The sequence below is a fragment of the Leptopilina boulardi genome, unplaced genomic scaffold, assembly GCF_019393585.1.
Source record: "Leptopilina boulardi isolate dan_hultmark-lab unplaced genomic scaffold, ZJU_Lbou_2.1 LbouV2_84, whole genome shotgun sequence".
Classification (NCBI taxonomy): domain Eukaryota; kingdom Metazoa; phylum Arthropoda; class Insecta; order Hymenoptera; family Figitidae; genus Leptopilina; species Leptopilina boulardi.
The window spans coordinates 94,090-113,240 of NW_026138032.1; the positions used below are offsets into that span (position 1 = coordinate 94,090).

Consider the following 19,151-nt stretch of genomic DNA (forward strand, 5'->3'; position numbering starts at 1 on the left):
TATTTTAATTATTATCAAAAGTCAATTGAATTCATAGTTTTATTAATTCAAATGTGTCTCATTAATATGGACATCATGTTTGATACACATGGAAATGTTGCAAGCAGTATCTCAAGAGTAGGAACATGACAAGCTATCAGTTTTTAGGGTTTCGTGGCCCATGGCCGAAAGCCTTATAGTTTCACTTTGGCGTCCGTCTGTCCGTAGTACAAACCCCAATAGTTGACATGTCCCAGTAGTTGACCTGTCTCAGTAATTGACATGTCCCAATAGTTGACATGTCCCAATAGTTGACATGTCAATTATAGGGGCATGTCCCAATAGTTGACATGTCCCAATAGTTGACATGTCAATTATGGCCGAAAGCCTTATAGTTTCACTTTGGCGTCCGTCTGTCCGTAGTATATTTTGGGGCACCACAGCTCCCAAAATCAAATTTTAGGGCACAGATCCCAAATTAAAATTTTGGGGCACCACAGATCCCAAATTCAAATTTTGGGGCCCCACAGATCCCAAATTAAACTTTTGGGGCACCACAGATCCCAAATTCAAATTTTGGGGCCCCACAGATCCCAAATTAAACTTTTGGGGCACCACAGATCCCAAATTCGAATTTTGTCAAACATAGCTTCCAAATTCGAATTTTGGGGCACCACAGATCCCAAATTCAAATTTTCGGCAAACATAGCTTCCAAATTCGAATTTTGGGGCACCACAGATCCCAAAATCAAATTTTGGGGCACCATAGCTCCCAAATTCAAATTTTGGGGCCCCACAGATCCCAAATCTCCATTTACTGAATGGACATTTTCCCGAATGGACATTACATGTCCCATTAGTTAACATGCCCCTATAATTGACATGTCCCAGTAGTTGACCTGTCTCAGTAATTGACATGTCCCAATAGTTGACATGTCCATATAGTTGACATGTCCCTATAGTTGACATGTCCCAGTAGTTGACATTAAAATTTAAAGCGCCACGAAACCCTAGATGTAGGCGCAATTGCGCCTAGTTCTTTTCCTATTTTTTCTTAATAATTTTAATATTAATAACACAGCCATACAAAAAAAAGAAACCGAGTTGGGGAATTAGACCACCCATTCCCTATGTATTTTAATGCACTTCACTGTGAATTACTAAGGATGACAGTCAACGATTCTTGAAAAGTGTCTCATAATTAGGATTTTTACTTTAACCACAAAAAACCTCGAGAAAAATTAAGTTTACTTAACATTTGCCACCAAACCACAAAATAATCAAATAAAAAACTGTTTAAAATGCACAAAAGTTATTGTTTTTCCCAAAAAAATCTCGACGAAAATTGAAGTTAGTCAACATCTGCTGTCAAAGTACAATTTTCCCTTTTCTTACACTCTAGATATTTTCAAACATCATATAATATTAAAATGATTCGTGGAATTATGTGAACCAACATTCACTTTGCACTATACAAGTCCGTTTAACTTTTAGGGTGAGCTATAGACTCACATGCTATAGGTTTAGCATGTGAGTCTTAAATATATTTTTCATTGTTCATAATAATGTAACTCGTTATTTAGTAGAAGTAGTAACATTTGATGTTGTGGTTCACTAGTCTTTGATAATATGTCTCGTTTTTGACTCCAAGTTTTTATAGAAAATAGTGTGTTACGCGGACGCGTCCGGGAGAATCTTGAGTCGTATGATTTTTCATACTTCACATGTAAATACAAGTGTTTTTTAATGTGTAATTATATGTAACAATATTTGTCATTTCAACTGTTGACATATGTGAATTTGAAACAAGGATAACACGTGCATTTATTTTTAAAAAAATTTTCATATATTCGCATATATACATATATGACTGTTGCCACACATAAGAGAAAGCATCTCTCTATAAAGACAACAGTGTTCTTTTAATTTTTTTGAGTATATTATTTAATAGTAAGTCTGCCATTTTTCCCCAAAATTTTAATAGTATTGTAAACTAATTATTTCCATTTTGTTTTACAGTCAATAGGATAAACTTATAGCAGAATGGAAGAAATTGAGGAAGATAATTCCACAGATTCAAATAGCGAGAGGGATTCTTTAGAAGATAATTCTATCGAGGACTATGACGAAGAAGAAGTTCTTGGAGATGATGAAGATGTTTCTGAGGAAGAGGAAGATGACAATCTGGACGTTGATCAAAATGTACAAGTTGCAGGAGGACAAGGTCAAGCGATTAATGTAAATGATAATATGAACATGCAAGATCCAAGACAGAATGCAGAAATTGGTGCTGTGAATAATCGACCTAGAGAAGGCGCAACGGAGACATTATTTGGGGGTATAAAAACTATTGGTATGCGCGTTGAATTACAAAGTAAACCAGATTTAACAGCAGTTGATCATCTTATTGTAAGCGCAGCACATGCAATACGACATAATTCCACTTACGAGAGCCTATTAGATAATTTAAAATGGCTGAAAAAATCATTTCAGTTTATTAATTTACCAACAACAAAAAAAGCCTTATGGGACGTACTTGGTCGAACAGAAAGAAATTTAATATATAGATTATTTTGCTCTAAATGTAAAGACGAAATTGGCGAAGGAAATGTGATACGAAGAATATGTACTTGTGGTAGTTGCGGTCCTGGTCGAGACAAGTCTTTTTTGGCTATTTATATACAAATACCCTTGCGTCCTCAGTTAATAGACTTTTTACGAATTCCAAATATAGCAGAAGCGCTGGCCTATAGGGAAAATAGGTTTCGACTAAATGAGAACGCTATGGAGGATGTTTATGATGGACTCAAGTATCAGGAACTTCGAAGAAATAGAGGATTTTTATCTAACCGTTATAACTATTCGCTAACATTATGGACCGACGAGTTAAAACTTACTCGTTCATCTCGCGCTACGACATATCCAATCCTTTTCCAGATAAATGAACTTTCACCTCACGCACGGAAAAAACACTTACTTTTAGGTGGTCTTTGGGTTGCAAACGAACATCCTAATATGAATACAATATTGCAACCTATAGTAAACAAATTAAGGGATTTATATCACCATGGAATCCCCTGGAGACCGAATGAAGGAGAGGACTTTGTAACTAGTAGATTTATTGTTACAATATTCACAGCGGACTCATTAGCGAAGCCTGATGTGTTAAGAATGAAACGTTTTAATGGAGAGAACGGTTGTCCACATTGTTTTGCTCCTGGTCAAAGGGAAAATACTATATGGTTATATCCTGCTGTGGAATATGAATGTCGTACAGATATCTCAATAAGACGAGACGGGCTTAGGGCACATAATGAAGAAATAATTGTAAGAGGTGTCAAGGGCGTTTCATCTTTAGCAAACTTACCACTATTTAACCTTGGGTATGGTGTTGTTGTAGATCCTGCTCACAACCCATTTTTAGGAGTAGCTAAAAGATTAGTGGAACGATACTTGAGTGATGCAGATAACGAATGGTACATCGGGCAGCCAGTTCAAGTTGCAGCTATAGATTCAAAATTATTAACCATAAAACCACCAACCAGGATATCCCGACAACCCCGTAGCATTCAGCTTTACAGAATGTGGAAACTATCAGAATGGCGAAATTGGCTTCTGTATTACGCGCTTCCGTGCCTTGATGGGATTTTACCCCCATTATATTTCAACCATTTAGCACTTTTATGTGAATCGATTTATATTCTCAATAGTTGCTCTATAACAGAAGCTGAATTCGGTATAGCAGAAGTTTGTATTAGACAATTTGTACAAGGGTATCAAAGACTGTATGGATTAGGAAACATGCTGTTTAATGTGTATCTTTTGTATCATCTTGTCCAGTCAGTGCGTAATTAGGGCCCTTTATGGGTTTTTTCAGCTCTACCATTTGAATCTTTCAATAAAAAAATTTTGAATTTTGTAACAAGTCCACACGCTAGAGCAAATAAAATAGTTACCAGATTTTTTTTAAAAAAATTTATCGTTGTCGCAGCATCACTAATACCTCTTGCAGAAACAACACGACAAGAAACGAATCGTCTTTTAAACATTAGCACGGCACACATAGAAGGCATGCCAGAAAAACATTACTTTCATGGTATTGGAAGAGAAGAAATTCGCGTTCCTCAACAAAACGAAGCAAATCTCATTAGAGCAGCAGGCAACGTAATAAACAATGACAGATATATTAGACTGTATAAAAGGGCTATAATTAATGGAACAGAGTACCGTATTCGGGACAATAGAAGAAGAAAATTCTGCAATTCTATTGTATTTTGTCAGGGATCCAGATTTTTTTTTATCGAAAGGCTAATACGTTACATTTTACGAAATGGTCGGTTAACAGCAGGTTTTATTGGAAGGTACTTACATAGCAATGGAAATGTGTACAGAGTACCTCATATGCAACGCGTTACTGATGTAGAAGTAATGCAGTTTATCTCTTACAGTGAAGTCATATCTCCAGGATTCATGATTCCTAGTATAGAAGAAAATGCAATCGTTCCTCTTTGTAACGTATGGGAATCAGATTAAAACTCAACTTAGGTAAATATTTCAAATGCATAATATTTTTACTGAAAATATTTTAAATATTTCATTATTTTAATCCTAATTCTAGTTTTCTTCTTTAAAAAATTTTTTAATTACTGATGCTAATTAAAAAGTGGACAAACTCTTTGATTCTAGTTAAATGTCAGTTAACACACCCTAATGCATATATGCTGTCCTTCCGGTTTTCCGACAGATTGAATAGTCGTTACATTTCTATAAAAATATTTTTGGTTCATGACGAGTAAGTTCGTTCATACGTCACTGTTTGGGTTTCGAAGTAGATTTCAGGTACCTGGCGACTTGAGAGGCCTGGTTGCCTGGGATTGGTCGGCTCTGGAAGGGCCGAGTAGGTCGACTTTCCCTCTCTTCTAATTGTTCTCTAGAATTCAAGGGAAACTGACCAGCGTGCTGGCAGTATTGTCTCGCGTTCTCGCTTTAGACGGTCGCTCAAGCGGATTTTGTTAAAAACCAGTTGAACCCTATTGTTCTTTTTCGTTAAAGTGTTGTTCTCGATTAATTTTTCTACTTTTGTATCGTTTGCGTTTCTTTCTTGTACACGGGGCTGTCCCCCCTCTCAGACAACCCCCCGGGTTGTCCCGAAGAAACGGAACAGTGCGGAAGTGTAAGGACGCGAACGTTTAAAAACAGTGTTTGCCTTAGTTTAATTTCACTTTTTCTTTCTTTTATTATTTTTATTTTGTTTGTTCATACCTAGTTTCTAAACTATAGATTAAACTCTGACAATTTTTGGTGCATCGGCCGGGAAAGTTTTTTTTCTTTTAAGAAGAAAGTAACTCCGACGAACCCGCGGTAAATTCCAGTTTATAGCACTACCTGTCCTTCCGCGAAGGGTCGTGTTTACGAATTCTGCCTTCTATTTCCCTTCCCCGAGGGGAAAAGTGTTTGTGCGAATCGACTGATTACCTTTTCTCCCAAAGTCATAAAGACAATAACGCGAGTGAACCAGTGTTTCCCCTCCCCCCCCCCTTTTTTTGACTTCTGCAGTGCCGCACAACTCTACAACGATGGCTCCAACCTTGAGAAAACTATTGTCGCAACAGGCCACTCGCCTCGACACCATAAAAAGAACTATCACGCGTAGAAAACAGGCCTCGAGGGAAGGAACCCTACCTATTCCTCTCCTTAGGTCTAGGCTGAACCAGTTAGAAACATATTGGAAAGAGACCCGTGAAGCTCACCTAGAGATCATGAGTACTGCGGAGTCTGAAAACGAGCCCTACGTTACTGAACAACAATTTGAAAACATGGAGGTCGAATATGAAGCCGAAAACGATGAATTAGCTTCACTATTATACGACTCAACAAGACCCACTCAACAAAACGAGCCCCCCAACTTACACACAGGCGTACCAATTTCAAGCAAATTGCGCCTACCGAAGTCTACATTACCGCAATTTTCGGGGAGATAGGAAGATTGGGGAAACTTCTCAGACTTGTTCCTCTCCATGATAGATGAGGACAAAACGCTACCTGGCGTCGTAAAATTGCAATACTTGAAGCAATGTTTAATCGATGAAGCTGCTGATTTTGTGAAGGACGTTAAAGTGGAAGAGTCAAATTACAAGCCCACTTGGGAAGCATTAAAAGGCAGATACTGCAACGTACGCCTACTCATACATACTCACTTTAACACACTTTACAATCTACCCAAACTACAGGATGAATCTGTGTCAGACCTTAAAACACTCATCGACAAAACTCGACAAGCTGTCCGCTCTTTGAGGAACATCGGAAGAGATATCGTTGGTGATTGGCTGGTTTACCACACTAGTGAACGGCTGGATCCAGCGTCGCGCCTCCAATGGGAAAACTATCTCAGCACTCGGAGTTCGAAACTCCCCAATTCGGAAGGCAATGACTCGGAACCCGATCATTATCCCACATTCGAAGCTTTAGCAAAATTCATTGACGAGCGAATCATCACCCTAAACATGACAGACTCGCATCGCTCAATGACGACCCCCAACTCGCCCGCATCAAGCTTAAAAAATTAAGGACAGAAAAACGTCAAGAGGACATTTCACAACGCTGCAAAGAGCGGACGTCCAAACCGGAAATGTCCAAAGTGTTCCGACGAACACTACATAAGTCGCTGTCCGACCTTTAAGCAACTTAGCACATTGGAACGCCGTAACGAAGCACGACGAATAAAACTTTGTTTTAATTGTCTAGGCCTTCATCAAATCAAGGACTGCACTTCCAAGGGACGCTGCTTCGAATGTCATAAGCAACATCACACCCTTCTGCACAGGCCACCTAGAGAAGAAACCTCCGAGAACGAAAAGAATGCAAAACACCCCCACCAGACACAAAGTCCATCGGCTACTACAGCACCCACGGTTCATACGAATACAACGTCCATCAGCAGTTCCAACCGGACAATTCTTCTGGCAACAGCCTGCGCTATTCTTGAAGGACCAAAGGGCCAAACCACGGCCCGTGCCATGCTGGATCAAGGATCTGAGGTATCCTTCATTTCTCAGGATATCGTCAGGAAATTGAGACTACCATGCTACCCCGCAAACGTTACTATCCTAGGATTGGAAAACCATAAAGTGGGGGAGGCAAAGACAGTTGCCACAATGACCCTAAGGTCCGTGCACGCGCCCGACTTCCATCTCGAATTCCAAGCTTATGTGGTCCCAAAACTCACATCAAGGCTTCCAACGCGAAAAATAGTTGAGATCAATCTGGATTGGCTCGGAGCAGAAAAGTTGGCTGATCCTCTTTATTACCAACCTGGAACAATCCAACTTATAATTGGCGCTGATTACTATAGACAGCTACTACTACCAGGGCTGTACCAGATTGAAAGTCCAAAAGCAACAGCCCAAAAAACAGCACTGGGCTGGGTTATTTCGGGAACTGTTGAAACCGAGTTTGCACGGCGGGCGGAACCAACTACTTCAAGAACAGTTTCGTCAATGCATTGCGCATCGTCAGAAAATATTCAAGACGAACTGCAACGCTTTTGGGAATTTGAAGCCATCCCAAACAATAAGGTGATCAAGCCAGATGACGAAAGTTGCGAAAACCACTTCGCTAATACACACACACGAACCCCTGAAGGCCAGTACATGGTCCGTCTCCCCATCAAGTGTCAACCTCCAGAGGCTGCAGCTGAAACCAGAAGACTAGCTGCAAGCAGCCTAATTGGAACAGAGCGTCGATTTAAGCAAGATATCAAGTTATCCGAAGCCTACTGCGAGTTCATGGATAAATACGAATCAGACGGTCACATGAAGAGAGTGCCAGAGGAGGAATTGAACAACCCAAAGGCTTGGTACATACCACACCACGCAGTAGTCCAACAAACAAATAACTTGGATTGGAAATTACGAGTGGTGTTTAACGCATCAAGGTTAACCTCTCAGAAAAAATGCCTTAATGACTTCCTGCATGCTGGACCTGCTCTACAGAACGACATTGGCCTCATACTATTAAACTGGCGCAGACACAAAGTCGTTTTCACCGCGGACATAGTAAAAATGTTCCGCCAGATCCTCGTTCATCCGGAAGACCGCGATCTACAACGAATTCTTTGGCGATCAACTCCGGAGAAACCCATCGAAGAATATCGGCTCTGCACCGTCACATATGGCACGGCGTGCGCGCCATATCTCGCCATCCGCACCTTGCAACAACTTTCGATCGATGAAGGAGCTCAATTTCCACTTGGAGCGGACAGTTTGCTAGATAACACCTATGTCGACGATATCTTCGACGGCGATGATGACGTCCTACACGCTGAGAAGAAACGAGATCAAGTGATAGATCTCTGTGCGAAGGGGAACCTTAAGTTAGATAAATGGGCAGTAAACCACCCCGACCTACATCCTTCATCTTGCGCACCACCATCCTCGGAGATCATCGACAAAATCACAGTTTTTAAGACTCTGGGGATACTTTGGGATTCAAGAGTCGACTACTTTGCTTTCAACAATCCCCAAAAAACACACATCTCGGAGGATGCAACAAAAAGAATTATTTCCTCTACCATTGCCAAGCTGTACGACCCTTTGGGCTGGCTCGCACCTATCACAGTGGTCGCCAAGATCATGCTCCAAGATATCTGGATACTCAGAATTGACTGGGATGTTGAACTCCCTACTGAAGTGCAAGAGCACTGGACGCAGTACTATCAATCCCTAGCTGGATTATCAGGTATCCAGATACCACGCTGGCTGGGAAGCTTTTCGAATTCGCTGATCGAACTCCATGGCTTCTCAGATGCTTCCACTCCAGCCTACGCCGCAGCGGTCTACGTGCGAGTTCTTAAATACAAAGAGGACGCTCAAGTTACACTTCTTGCAGCGAAGTCCAAAGTCGCTCCTATTAAGACTGCAACAATACCGAAGCTAGAACTCTGTGGAGCTGCTCTCCTAGTAAAGCTCTTAAAATACGTCTTAAAGACGGCTGACCTTTCTAAATACTGTACCTGTGACGGCTTGGAGTGACAGTCAAGTCACTCTAGCCTGGATCAATCAGCATCCATCCAAATGGAAAACCTTCATTGCGAACCGCGTCTCCTACATTCAGACTGAACTGCCTTCGGTGAAATGGAGACACGTGCCTAGCCAAGAAAATCCGGCTGACCTAGCGACACGAGGTCTTCAACCAGAGACCCTGCAAGAAAATAATCTTTGGTGGCATGGTCCACAATGGCTGTCCCTATCACCGGTTAATTGGCCTTCTCAATCCCAAGGTCACGATACCAATAGCGAGGAAGTGCAAGCGTTCCTTACTGTCGAAGCTGAAGTCAACAATGAGATTCTTTCGAGATTCTCCTCTCTGCAACGACTTATTAGAGTTGTAGCATTCTGCCTGAGAGTGTTCCAGAACTTTAGAGCAAAAGGCTCTGGAAACTCTTTCAAGGATACGGCCCTTTCCTTGACCGAGATAGAATCTGCCAGATCGACGGTCTTAGCGATAGCGCAGAGGAAGACATTCTCTGAGGAGATAGATTCTCTGAAAAACGGGAGAAACATTCCCAAACATAGTAAACTCCGCAATCTCAACCCCTTTTTGGACAAAGCAGGAATCCTCCGAGTTGGTGGACGTTTGAAACACTCTTCTCTAGTCTTCTCCTCGAAGCATCCACCGATTCTCCCAAAAGATTCACCACTGACCCCCTTGTACGTGAACTTAGCGCACAAGGTCTCGTGTCATGGAGGGCCAAAGCTAACCCTCAGCATCCTTCGAAACTTAGTGTGGATTGTTGGTGCAGCTTCACTAGTGAGAAAACTGGTACGCACGTGCGTGCCCTGCCACCGAATTAAACCTCGCTTCCCGACGCAGCTCATGGGTGATCTGCCACCTGCAAGGATCGAACCGGCTCGTCCATTTACAAACTGCGGCCTTGACTATGCCGGACCCTTTCAACTGCGGGCCACCAAAGGCCGTGGATTCAAATCCTACAAAGGATACATTGTAGTCTTCGTTTGCTTCGCTACGAAGGCGATCCACTTGGAAGCGGTGAGTGATATGACGACTTCAACCTTTCTAGCAGATTATCGCAGGTTTACAGGAAGAAGAGGTCTTTGTCGACGACTGTACAGCGACAACGGAACAACATTTCAAAGGGGCTGACAGAGAACTAAGATCCATGTTTAAAAGGGGATCCACATTCTACATGGAAGCCGCAGCAGCCTTCGCGAACGACGGAGCGACATGGAGCTTCATCCCCCCAAACTCACCTCACTTCGGTGGACTCTGGGAGGCCGGAGTGAAATCTGCAAAGCACCATTTGGCTCGACTGATGATCTCCCGGACATTTACGTTTGAAGAGTTTAGCACCCTTCTCACCGAAATAGAAGCCTGCCTGAACTCAAGGCCTTTATGTGCCATGTCAACTGATCCCGAGGATCTTAACGCTCTAACCCCTGCACACTTTCTGATCGGAAGTACATTGGCAATGATCCCTGACGAAGAACCACCGAAAGTACCTGACAACCGATTAAGCCGCTACGAACTTATTCAAAAAATAAGGAACAACTTTTGGAGAAAATGGTCCCAGGAGTACTTACAGTCACTGCAAGTTAGAGGCAAATGGCAGCAATCTTCAGACAATCTAAGTGTAGATCAGTTAGTACTCATCCAGGACAATCGATGTCCTCCCGCGAAGTGGCCTTTGGGAAGAGTGGTTGCGGTTCATCCGGGAGCTGACGGGAAGGTCCGAGTGGCTACAGTGAAAACAATTCACGGAACATATCGTCGACCTATCGTGCGACTTAGCCCAATACCGCCACCTTTTTAGACAGGAAAAAGTGTCATTTGTCCTGCGGACAAGGCGGGCGGGAATGTTTGGGTTTCGAAGTAGATTTCAGGTACCTGGCGACTTGAGAGGCCTGGTTGCCTGGGATTGGTCGGCTCTGGAAGGGCCGAGTAGGTCGACTTTCCCTCTCTTCTAATTGTTCTCTAGAATTCAAGGGAAACTGACCAGCGTGCTGGCAGTATTGTCTCGCGTTCTCGCTTTAGACGGTCGCTCAAGCGGATTTTGTTAAAAACCAGTTGAACCCTATTGTTCTTTTTCGTTAAAGTGTTGTTCTCGATTAATTTTTCTACTTTTGTATCGTTTGCGTTTCTTTCTTGTACACGGGGCTGTCCCCCCTCTCAGACAACCCCCCGGGTTGTCCCGAAGAAACGGAACAGTGCGGAAGTGTAAGGACGCGAACGTTTAAAAACAGTGTTTGCCTTAGTTTAATTTCACTTTTTCTTTCTTTTATTATTTTTATTTTGTTTGTTCATACCTAGTTTCTAAACTATAGATTAAACTCTGACAATTTTTGGTGCATCGGCCGGGAAAGTTTTTTTTCTTTTAAGAAGAAAGTAACTCCGACGAACCCGCGGTAAATTCCAGTTTATAGCACTACCTGTCCTTCCGCGAAGGGTCGTGTTTACGAATTCTGCCTTCTATTTCCCTTCCCCGAGGGGAAAAGTGTTTGTGCGAATCGACTGATTACCTTTTCTCCCAAAGTCATAAAGACAATAACGCGAGTGAACCAGTGTTTCCCCTCCCCCCCCCCTTTTTTGACTTCTGCAGTGCCGCACAACTCTACAACGATGGCTCCAACCTTGAGAAAACTATTGTCGCAACAGGCCACTCGCCTCGACACCATAAAAAGAACTATCACGCGTAGAAAACAGGCCTCGAGGGAAGGAACCCTACCTATTCCTCTCCTTAGGTCTAGGCTGAACCAGTTAGAAACATATTGGAAAGAGACCCGTGAAGCTCACCTAGAGATCATGAGTACTGCGGAGTCTGAAAACGAGCCCTACGTTACTGAACAACAATTTGAAAACATGGAGGTCGAATATGAAGCCGAAAACGATGAATTAGCTTCACTATTATACGACTCAACAAGACCCACTCAACAAAACGAGCCCCCCAACTTACACACAGGCGTACCAATTTCAAGCAAATTGCGCCTACCGAAGTCTACATTACCGCAATTTTCGGGGAGATAGGAAGATTGGGGAAACTTCTCAGACTTGTTCCTCTCCATGATAGATGAGGACAAAACGCTACCTGGCGTCGTAAAATTGCAATACTTGAAGCAATGTTTAATCGATGAAGCTGCTGATTTTGTGAAGGACGTTAAAGTGGAAGAGTCAAATTACAAGCCCACTTGGGAAGCATTAAAAGGCAGATACTGCAACGTACGCCTACTCATACATACTCACTTTAACACACTTTACAATCTACCCAAACTACAGGATGAATCTGTGTCAGACCTTAAAACACTCATCGACAAAACTCGACAAGCTGTCCGCTCTTTGAGGAACATCGGAAGAGATATCGTTGGTGATTGGCTGGTTTACCACACTAGTGAACGGCTGGATCCAGCGTCGCGCCTCCAATGGGAAAACTATCTCAGCACTCGGAGTTCGAAACTCCCCAATTCGGAAGGCAATGACTCGGAACCCGATCATTATCCCACATTCGAAGCTTTAGCAAAATTCATTGACGAGCGAATCATCACCCTAAACATGACAGACTCGCATCGCTCAATGACGACCCCCAACTCGCCCGCATCAAGCTTAAAAAATTAAGGACAGAAAAACGTCAAGAGGACATTTCACAACGCTGCAAAGAGCGGACGTCCAAACCGGAAATGTCCAAAGTGTTCCGACGAACACTACATAAGTCGCTGTCCGACCTTTAAGCAACTTAGCACATTAGAACGCCGTAACGAAGCACGACGAATAAAACTTTGTTTTAATTGTCTAGGCCTTCATCAAATCAAGGACTGCACTTCCAAGGGACGCTGCTTCGAATGTCATAAGCAACATCACACCCTTCTGCACAGGCCACCTAGAGAAGAAACCTCCGAGAACGAAAAGAATGCAAAACACCCCCACCAGACACAAAGTCCATCGGCTACTACAGCACCCACGGTTCATACGAATACAACGTCCATCAGCAGTTCCAACCGGACAATTCTTCTGGCAACAGCCTGCGCTATTCTTGAAGGACCAAAGGGCCAAACCACGGCCCGTGCCATGCTGGATCAAGGATCTGAGGTATCCTTCATTTCTCAGGATATCGTCAGGAAATTGAGACTACCATGCTACCCCGCAAACGTTACTATCCTAGGATTGGAAAACCATAAAGTGGGGGAGGCAAAGACAGTTGCCACAATGACCCTAAGGTCCGTGCACGCGCCCGACTTCCATCTCGAATTCCAAGCTTATGTGGTCCCAAAACTCACATCAAGGCTTCCAACGCGAAAAATAGTTGAGATCAATCTGGATTGGCTCGGAGCAGAAAAGTTGGCTGATCCTCTTTATTACCAACCTGGAACAATCCAACTTATAATTGGCGCTGATTACTATAGACAGCTACTACTACCAGGGCTGTACCAGATTGAAAGTCCAAAAGCAACAGCCCAAAAAACAGCACTGGGCTGGGTTATTTCGGGAACTGTTGAAACCGAGTTTGCACGGCGGGCGGAACCAACTACTTCAAGAACAGTTTCGTCAATGCATTGCGCATCGTCAGAAAATATTCAAGACGAACTGCAACGCTTTTGGGAATTTGAAGCCATCCCAAACAATAAGGTGATCAAGCCAGATGACGAAAGTTGCGAAAACCACTTCGCTAATACACACACACGAACCCCTGAAGGCCAGTACATGGTCCGTCTCCCCATCAAGTGTCAACCTCCAGAGGCTGCAGCTGAAACCAGAAGACTAGCTGCAAGCAGCCTAATTGGAACAGAGCGTCGATTTAAGCAAGATATCAAGTTATCCGAAGCCTACTGCGAGTTCATGGATAAATACGAATCAGACGGTCACATGAAGAGAGTGCCAGAGGAGGAATTGAACAACCCAAAGGCTTGGTACATACCACACCACGCAGTAGTCCAACAAACAAATAACTTGGATTGGAAATTACGAGTGGTGTTTAACGCATCAAGGTTAACCTCTCAGAAAAAATGCCTTAATGACTTCCTGCATGCTGGACCTGCTCTACAGAACGACATTGGCCTCATACTATTAAACTGGCGCAGACACAAAGTCGTTTTCACCGCGGACATAGTAAAAATGTTCCGCCAGATCCTCGTTCATCCGGAAGACCGCGATCTACAACGAATTCTTTGGCGATCAACTCCGGAGAAACCCATCGAAGAATATCGGCTCTGCACCGTCACATATGGCACGGCGTGCGCGCCATATCTCGCCATCCGCACCTTGCAACAACTTTCGATCGATGAAGGAGCTCAATTTCCACTTGGAGCGGACAGTTTGCTAGATAACACCTATGTCGACGATATCTTCGACGGCGATGATGACGTCCTACACGCTGAGAAGAAACGAGATCAAGTGATAGATCTCTGTGCGAAGGGGAACCTTAAGTTAGATAAATGGGCAGTAAACCACCCCGACCTACATCCTTCATCTTGCGCACCACCATCCTCGGAGATCATCGACAAAATCACAGTTTTTAAGACTCTGGGGATACTTTGGGATTCAAGAGTCGACTACTTTGCTTTCAACAATCCCCAAAAAACACACATCTCGGAGGATGCAACAAAAAGAATTATTTCCTCTACCATTGCCAAGCTGTACGACCCTTTGGGCTGGCTCGCACCTATCACAGTGGTCGCCAAGATCATGCTCCAAGATATCTGGATACTCAGAATTGACTGGGATGTTGAACTCCCTACTGAAGTGCAAGAGCACTGGACGCAGTACTATCAATCCCTAGCTGGATTATCAGGTATCCAGATACCACGCTGGCTGGGAAGCTTTTCGAATTCGCTGATCGAACTCCATGGCTTCTCAGATGCTTCCACTCCAGCCTACGCCGCAGCGGTCTACGTGCGAGTTCTTAAATACAAAGAGGACGCTCAAGTTACACTTCTTGCAGCGAAGTCCAAAGTCGCTCCTATTAAGACTGCAACAATACCGAAGCTAGAACTCTGTGGAGCTGCTCTCCTAGTAAAGCTCTTAAAATACGTCTTAAAGACGGCTGACCTTTCTAAATACTGTACCTGTGACGGCTTGGAGTGACAGTCAAGTCACTCTAGCCTGGATCAATCAGCATCCATCCAAATGGAAAACCTTCATTGCGAACCGCGTCTCCTACATTCAGACTGAACTGCCTTCGGTGAAATGGAGACACGTGCCTAGCCAAGAAAATCCGGCTGACCTAGCGACACGAGGTCTTCAACCAGAGACCCTGCAAGAAAATAATCTTTGGTGGCATGGTCCACAATGGCTGTCCCTATCACCGGTTAATTGGCCTTCTCAATCCCAAGGTCACGATACCAATAGCGAGGAAGTGCAAGCGTTCCTTACTGTCGAAGCTGAAGTCAACAATGAGATTCTTTCGAGATTCTCCTCTCTGCAACGACTTATTAGAGTTGTAGCATTCTGCCTGAGAGTGTTCCAGAACTTTAGAGCAAAAGGCTCTGGAAACTCTTTCAAGGATACGGCCCTTTCCTTGACCGAGATAGAATCTGCCAGATCGACGGTCTTAGCGATAGCGCAGAGGAAGACATTCTCTGAGGAGATAGATTCTCTGAAAAACGGGAGAAACATTCCCAAACATAGTAAACTCCGCAATCTCAACCCCTTTTTGGACAAAGCAGGAATCCTCCGAGTTGGTGGACGTTTGAAACACTCTTCTCTAGTCTTCTCCTCGAAGCATCCACCGATTCTCCCAAAAGATTCACCACTGACCCCCTTGTACGTGAACTTAGCGCACAAGGTCTCGTGTCATGGAGGGCCAAAGCTAACCCTCAGCATCCTTCGAAACTTAGTGTGGATTGTTGGTGCAGCTTCACTAGTGAGAAAACTGGTACGCACGTGCGTGCCCTGCCACCGAATTAAACCTCGCTTCCCGACGCAGCTCATGGGTGATCTGCCACCTGCAAGGATCGAACCGGCTCGTCCATTTACAAACTGCGGCCTTGACTATGCCGGACCCTTTCAACTGCGGGCCACCAAAGGCCGTGGATTCAAATCCTACAAAGGATACATTGTAGTCTTCGTTTGCTTCGCTACGAAGGCGATCCACTTGGAAGCGGTGAGTGATATGACGACTTCAACCTTTCTAGCAGCTTATCGCAGGTTTACAGGAAGAAGAGGTCTTTGTCGACGACTGTACAGCGACAACGGAACAACATTTCAAAGGGGCTGACAGAGAACTAAGATCCATGTTTAAAAGGGGATCCACATTCTACATGGAAGCCGCAGCAGCCTTCGCGAACGACGGAGCGACATGGAGCTTCATCCCCCCAAACTCACCTCACTTCGGTGGACTCTGGGAGGCCGGAGTGAAATCTGCAAAGCACCATTTGGCTCGACTGATGATCTCCCGGACATTTACGTTTGAAGAGTTTAGCACCCTTCTCACCGAAATAGAAGCCTGCCTGAACTCAAGGCCTTTATGTGCCATGTCAACTGATCCCGAGGATCTTAACGCTCTAACCCCTGCACACTTTCTGATCGGAAGTACATTGGCAATGATCCCTGACGAAGAACCACCGAAAGTACCTGACAACCGATTAAGCCGCTACGAACTTATTCAAAAAATAAGGAACAACTTTTGGAGAAAATGGTCCCAGGAGTACTTACAGTCACTGCAAGTTAGAGGCAAATGGCAGCAATCTTCAGACAATCTAAGTGTAGATCAGTTAGTACTCATCCAGGACAATCGATGTCCTCCCGCGAAGTGGCCTTTGGGAAGAGTGGTTGCGGTTCATCCGGGAGCTGACGGGAAGGTCCGAGTGGCTACAGTGAAAACAATTCACGGAACATATCGTCGACCTATCGTGCGACTTAGCCCAATACCGCCACCTTTTTAGACAGGAAAAAGTGTCATTTGTCCTGCGGACAAGGCGGGCGGGAATGTTTGGGTTTCGAAGTAGATTTCAGGTACCTGGCGACTTGAGAGGCCTGGTTGCCTGGGATTGGTCGGCTCTGGAAGGGCCGAGTAGGTCGACTTTCCCTCTCTTCTAATTGTTCTCTAGAATTCAAGGGAAACTGACCAGCGTGCTGGCAGTATTGTCTCGCGTTCTCGCTTTAGACGGTCGCTCAAGCGGATTTTGTTAAAAACCAGTTGAACCCTATTGTTCTTTTTCGTTAAAGTGTTGTTCTCGATTAATTTTTCTACTTTTGTATCGTTTGCGTTTCTTTCTTGTACACGGGGCTGTCCCCCCTCTCAGACAACCCCCCGGGTTGTCCCGAAGAAACGGAACAGTGCGGAAGTGTAAGGACGCGAACGTTTAAAAACAGTGTTTGCCTTAGTTTAATTTCACTTTTTCTTTCTTTTATTATTTTTATTTTGTTTGTTCATACCTAGTTTCTAAACTATAGATTAAACTCTGACAGTCACGAACTAACAATATTTTTATAGAAATGTTATAACTTTTTAAAACGTCGGCATAGGCATGTGCGGTTAACCGGTTATTAATCCGGTTATTTTCATAACCGGTTATTTGGTTATTCAATTATTATTGAAATATTATTACATTAATTATTATTCAAAATAATTTAAGATTCCTATTTTAATTAAAACATGTACTAGACTTCTTGTATTCTTCGATTAACACATTAATAAACTTTAAAATATTTTTTAATTCGTACCCTAATTTTTATTGAACAAAAATTTGTTTTAAAATTATAATTTAAACTTAGTTTCTTGACAAATATTTTATACAAAAAATTACTTTAAAAAATGTTGCATTGTAAGTTAATCTTTAAAATTTAATTTTTCAAAAAAATAGTTTTATGAAAGACATTCATCATAAATTAATAAATTAAAAAAATCAATCAGAATCAGAACAGCAAGTCTTTTTTTAGTATAATATTTTTTTCTCGTGAACAGTAGAAGCTCGATTATCCGGACTAATGGATGCAGGCATGTGCCCGGATTATCGAATAACGTATACGACACATCGATTTATGGTATTAAATGATTATAAAGTTTGAAAAAAAAAATTTTCTAATTAAAATAACCAAAAAAGGAACAAAAAATTTGTCCGGATAATCGAGGCTCTACTGTATAGTAAATAAAATTCGTAAATAAACGAAAAAAGAGTGTTCTGTTATAATTCAGTAACCGCTTATTTTGCTCTAACCGGTTATAGCCGAGAAACCGGTTATTCGGTTATAATCAAGAAACCGAGTAATCAATTATAACTGGTTTCCCGGTTATAACCGAATAACCAGTTATTTTGCTTAAACGGTTAACCGGATGAATAACCGGTTATTTTAATAACCGGAAACCGGTTATATATTTCTGCAACCGGACAGGCCTACGTCGGCAAACCAGAAGAATAACAAATTTGCATTAGGGTGTATCTCTATGCCATTCACTGAAACCTAACTGATGAAACGGGTGCGCTTTATTCAATTGTTGCATATACTTAGAAGTTAAAAATTTGTAATAATAAAATGTAATGAATAGTGAAATTTTTATGTAAAATGAGATTATTTTAACTACTTTTAAATAAAAGCTGAGAGGTGAGAAAATATTAATATTAATTAATTATTATTTAAAATTATTTTACAGGTGACCCGATGCAGTACGAAGGAATATATCACAGCAGATAAATAAATTGTAATGTATTTAAAAACTGTCGAAACATGTAGTCTAACAATAAAAGGTTTTCTTTTCAATATAACACCGATTATCTGTTTTAAGGCATTGTAAAAAATTTTTATACAAAATTATTTGTTATTCTTATTTTTTGAATAAAAATATTTTTGAAAAATCTGATAACTTGTAATAATGATATTTAATATCCGAATAATCCATTTTAGACGAATATATTAAAAAAATTTCTTTATTTATATTGAAATTTTAATTTTTAAGTTGAATTGCAAGGGAAAAGGTTAGTTTGATAGCTGTGAAATTTTATAGGATGGAGAAGAAGGTGTAACTTAAATACTATAACGAGAATTAGATTTTTTCATTTATCGACTGAGAAGATAAAATTGTTTATATTAATGCACTATTAAATTAAAAAGTCTGCGTGGCACATAAAAGTACATTGAACGTATTTAATAATAAGTAGAAAAAAGTTTTAAAATATTCACAAACTTTTGAGAATAATCTAATTAAAATGTGATAAATTTCGTCATTTCAC

General features: G+C 42.2%; 3 protein-coding genes across 3 annotated transcripts; all 3 read left to right on the forward strand.

Annotated features, from left to right (window-relative positions):
* Positions 1-5,996: 5,996 nt before the first annotated feature.
* Positions 5,997-10,807, forward strand: LOC127290820 (uncharacterized). The gene is made up of 4 exons (XM_051319634.1): positions 5,997-6,531; positions 6,724-8,936; positions 9,091-10,026; positions 10,079-10,807. Exons 1-4 carry the CDS (start codon positions 5,997-5,999, stop codon positions 10,805-10,807), a joined length of 4,413 nt encoding a protein of 1,470 aa, XP_051175591.1.
* A 1,247-nt stretch (positions 10,808-12,054) lies between these two features.
* Positions 12,055-16,198, forward strand: LOC127290821 (uncharacterized). Its single transcript, XM_051319635.1, has 3 exons — positions 12,055-12,589; positions 12,782-14,994; positions 15,149-16,198. The coding sequence occupies exons 1-3, from the start codon at positions 12,055-12,057 to the stop codon at positions 16,196-16,198; spliced, it is 3,798 nt and encodes a 1,265-aa protein (XP_051175592.1).
* A 43-nt stretch (positions 16,199-16,241) lies between these two features.
* Positions 16,242-16,865, forward strand: LOC127290822 (uncharacterized). Its single transcript, XM_051319637.1, has one exon. The coding sequence runs from the start codon at positions 16,242-16,244 to the stop codon at positions 16,863-16,865; it is 624 nt and encodes a 207-aa protein (XP_051175594.1).
* Positions 16,866-19,151: the final 2,286 nt, after the last annotated feature.

What these genes read in the sequence shown, in the direction of transcription:
- LOC127290822 (XM_051319637.1), top strand. Translation starts at nt 16,242, where the DNA reads ATGGAAGCCGCAGCAGCCTTCGCGAACGACGGAGCGACATGGAGCTTC.
- LOC127290820 (XM_051319634.1), top strand. Translation starts at nt 5,997, where the DNA reads ATGATAGATGAGGACAAAACGCTACCTGGCGTCGTAAAATTGCAATAC. An exon ending in CCCCAACTCGCCCGCATCAA is followed by an intron (nt 6,532 to 6,723) that starts GCTTAAAAAATT and finishes TTAATTGTCTAG; the next exon opens with GCCTTCATCAAATCAAGGAC. An exon ending in TCTGTGGAGCTGCTCTCCTA is followed by an intron (nt 8,937 to 9,090) that starts GTAAAGCTCTTA and finishes TCCTACATTCAG; the next exon opens with ACTGAACTGCCTTCGGTGAA.
- LOC127290821 (XM_051319635.1), top strand. Translation starts at nt 12,055, where the DNA reads ATGATAGATGAGGACAAAACGCTACCTGGCGTCGTAAAATTGCAATAC. An exon ending in CCCCAACTCGCCCGCATCAA is followed by an intron (nt 12,590 to 12,781) that starts GCTTAAAAAATT and finishes TTAATTGTCTAG; the next exon opens with GCCTTCATCAAATCAAGGAC. An exon ending in TCTGTGGAGCTGCTCTCCTA is followed by an intron (nt 14,995 to 15,148) that starts GTAAAGCTCTTA and finishes TCCTACATTCAG; the next exon opens with ACTGAACTGCCTTCGGTGAA.